This window comes from Trypanosoma conorhini, assembly GCF_003719485.1.
Source record: "Trypanosoma conorhini strain 025E chromosome Unknown Tco_14.4_contig_01473, whole genome shotgun sequence".
NCBI classification, from domain to species: Eukaryota; Euglenozoa; class Kinetoplastea; order Trypanosomatida; family Trypanosomatidae; genus Trypanosoma; species Trypanosoma conorhini.
In genome coordinates, this window is record NW_021705574.1 from 1 (window position 1) to 2,248 (window position 2,248).

Sequence of the window (2,248 nt, forward strand, 5' to 3'; positions counted from 1 at the left end):
AAAAGAGCGTAGAGAAGAAAAATGAATGATCACCGCAGGAGCCCCCAAAAAAACGAGTTAATTCGGCAGGTGGTGTTCCTTCACTTTCACGTGTCCCGCATCCCAATAGGACTGTGAGAGATGCATGTATATTTTAATCCCTGCACGAATAAAAGAAACAACTGCCCCGGTCGCACACACAACCACACGCACAGCCACGAGGCCGGCACCGCGTGTGTCTGCGTGTGTGTGTGCGGGGGGCAGCCGCAAACAGGAGGGGAAAAGGGTGCGCCACCCGTGGAAACGTGCATGGGGTGGAAAAGCAAAAAAAAAGAAACCTTCCCTCAGGGCACAGGAGGGAGAGAAGAATTGTCCCAAAGGGACAAAAAGCAAAATGAGCACACAAATAATACGCGTCGCCCCTGCCAGGGTGTGTGGGTGCGAATACCTTTTGCCCCTCACCACTTACCCAGCAGCACAGGCAAGGGCAGCCGTGAGGAGCAGCATGAGAGGTGCACGCACAAACAAAGTGGAGGTGGCACTGCGATCCGCAGCGTTCGCCACGGCCTTCTGAGTGGTATTGCTGTTGGTGGCACTGCCGTCCGCGTTGCTTTTCGCGTCGTTCCCATCACTCGAACTGTGGGTGGTCGCCGTCGTAGTAGTAGTAGTGGTGGTTCCTTTATTGTCGCCGGCGGCAGGGGCGGCGTTGGGCGTGCCAGATCGGTCTTGGGGGGTTGAAGGTGTTTGTGTACCTCCGGGTGCATCGGCTGCCCCGTCTGCTGTCTGTGCTGGCGAAGCCGCAGTGCCAACCGACGGCGTTGGTGTTGTCTGAAGACCTTTTGCCGATGGTTCCTGAGCTCTGCGTTCCGACGCACTGACCGGCAGCCCTGCAGAATCAGTGGGTTCATTGGGCACCAGCCGACTGCCGCCTGGCGGATTGTCCGCGTGCTCAGTCTTGACAGGAGCTGAAGGTGCTGGCAGTTGTTGTTGTTGTGTGCCTGCTGGTTGCTGTTGTCCTGGAGGTTGTTGTGGTAGAGACTGCGCTTCAGTCGCGGGTTGACTGGAGTTTGGGAGGTCACAACCGCCGGACCCGCCGAGTGGATTGTCCGTTGGACTGATGGTGACATTTTCGCTCCTCGACAGATTGTGCAGCGCGCTGTTTTCGGCCGCCGTACAGTTCATCGTGAACGCAACAACTTTGTTCGTGTCTCCATCTGTGGCGGACGGAGGGCAGCTCCGCGTCAGGGACGTGTCCAGGTACACCGAACCGGCAACGAGGCAGAGGGTATTGCTGGCAGCAGCGCCTTCAATGCCCCCCGCACCCGTCACTGCCTGCGGACACTCCCTCCAGGCAGTGGAATCGCCCTTGTCAGCAACGCGCCAACGCAACTCGTTGCCGGTGGCCGAGCACGACACCTCCACCGAAACATGCACCGACACATTCACATCCCCGGTCGTCTGAGCCCCCTCAGCGTTCGCCCCGCAGCCGCAGAGCAGCGCGAGGAGCGCCAGGGCGCACACCGCACGGCGACGCACCGCCATTGCCATCAGGCAAAATATTGGCCGTAGAGTCGCCGGGGACAGTGAGCTTCAAGGCGGCGGGGAAGGCGGAGGCAGGAGAAAAAGAGCGAACGAGAGAGAGAGAAAAGAGAAAAGAGAAATAGCACAAAGAGGGCGGCCCACCGAGTTCACGCAGCCACATGCACACGAGAAAGCCGCACACGGCACTGCCAGCACCGACTGCAAACAGGGACCATCCACGTGCCCTGCAACTTGTGCCGTGCCGTGTGGTTGTGTGCCTGCCGAGGCGCAGTGAGTGGAGGGGAATGAACGGCAGGAGAAGACTGGTGGGACTCGGGGCGGCAGTGCGGCTTTCCCACAGGCTGAAGCTGCCGACAAGACCGCCCCGCCAATGGGAGAGGTTTCGCGCCCGCCAGCGCGGTGCAACACCGCGAAAAAAGAGAAAACATGCACTGCCCTCCCCCGCCCTCCCCTGCCGCGCGCCGCAGCACGTCTCCCGTGGCCTCTCCGCACCGCCTGCCACCGAAGCGGAATAAATGAACAAAAACAGTCGATTGAAGCCAAAACAAAGTTGCCCTCCTCCTTTGCAGAGTGCATCTTACACACACACACGGGCTGCAAAAAGTGTGCGGGCACCCAAAACAACACAAACACAAGCAGAGAAACAAAAACAAAAACAAACCCCAATGAAGCCGAAGCGTAGGGGCGCGTCCACCGAGCAGTGGGGAAGCGCAGCAACACGATGGAC

General features: G+C 59.3%; 2 protein-coding genes across 2 annotated transcripts, besides 2 other annotated features; one reads left to right on the forward strand and one right to left on the reverse strand.

Annotated features, from left to right (window-relative positions):
- Positions 1–444: 444 nt before the first annotated feature.
- Positions 445–1,527, reverse strand: Tco025E_10109 (putative mucin-like glycoprotein; the record flags this gene model as incomplete). Its single annotated transcript, XM_029376898.1, has 1 exon — positions 445–1,527. One exon carries the CDS (start codon positions 1,525–1,527, stop codon positions 445–447), a length of 1,083 nt encoding a protein of 360 aa, XP_029222984.1.
- A 69-nt stretch (positions 1,528–1,596) lies between these two features.
- Positions 1,597–1,652: a sequence feature (A-rich).
- A 27-nt stretch (positions 1,653–1,679) lies between these two features.
- Tco025E_10110 (uncharacterized protein) lies at positions 1,680–2,036 on the forward strand (the record flags this gene model as incomplete). The annotated part of the gene is made up of 1 exon (XM_029376899.1): positions 1,680–2,036. One exon carries the CDS (start codon positions 1,680–1,682, stop codon positions 2,034–2,036), a length of 357 nt encoding a protein of 118 aa, XP_029222985.1.
- Positions 2,037–2,138: 102 nt separating this feature from the next.
- Positions 2,139–2,181: a sequence feature (A-rich).
- Positions 2,182–2,248: the final 67 nt, after the last annotated feature.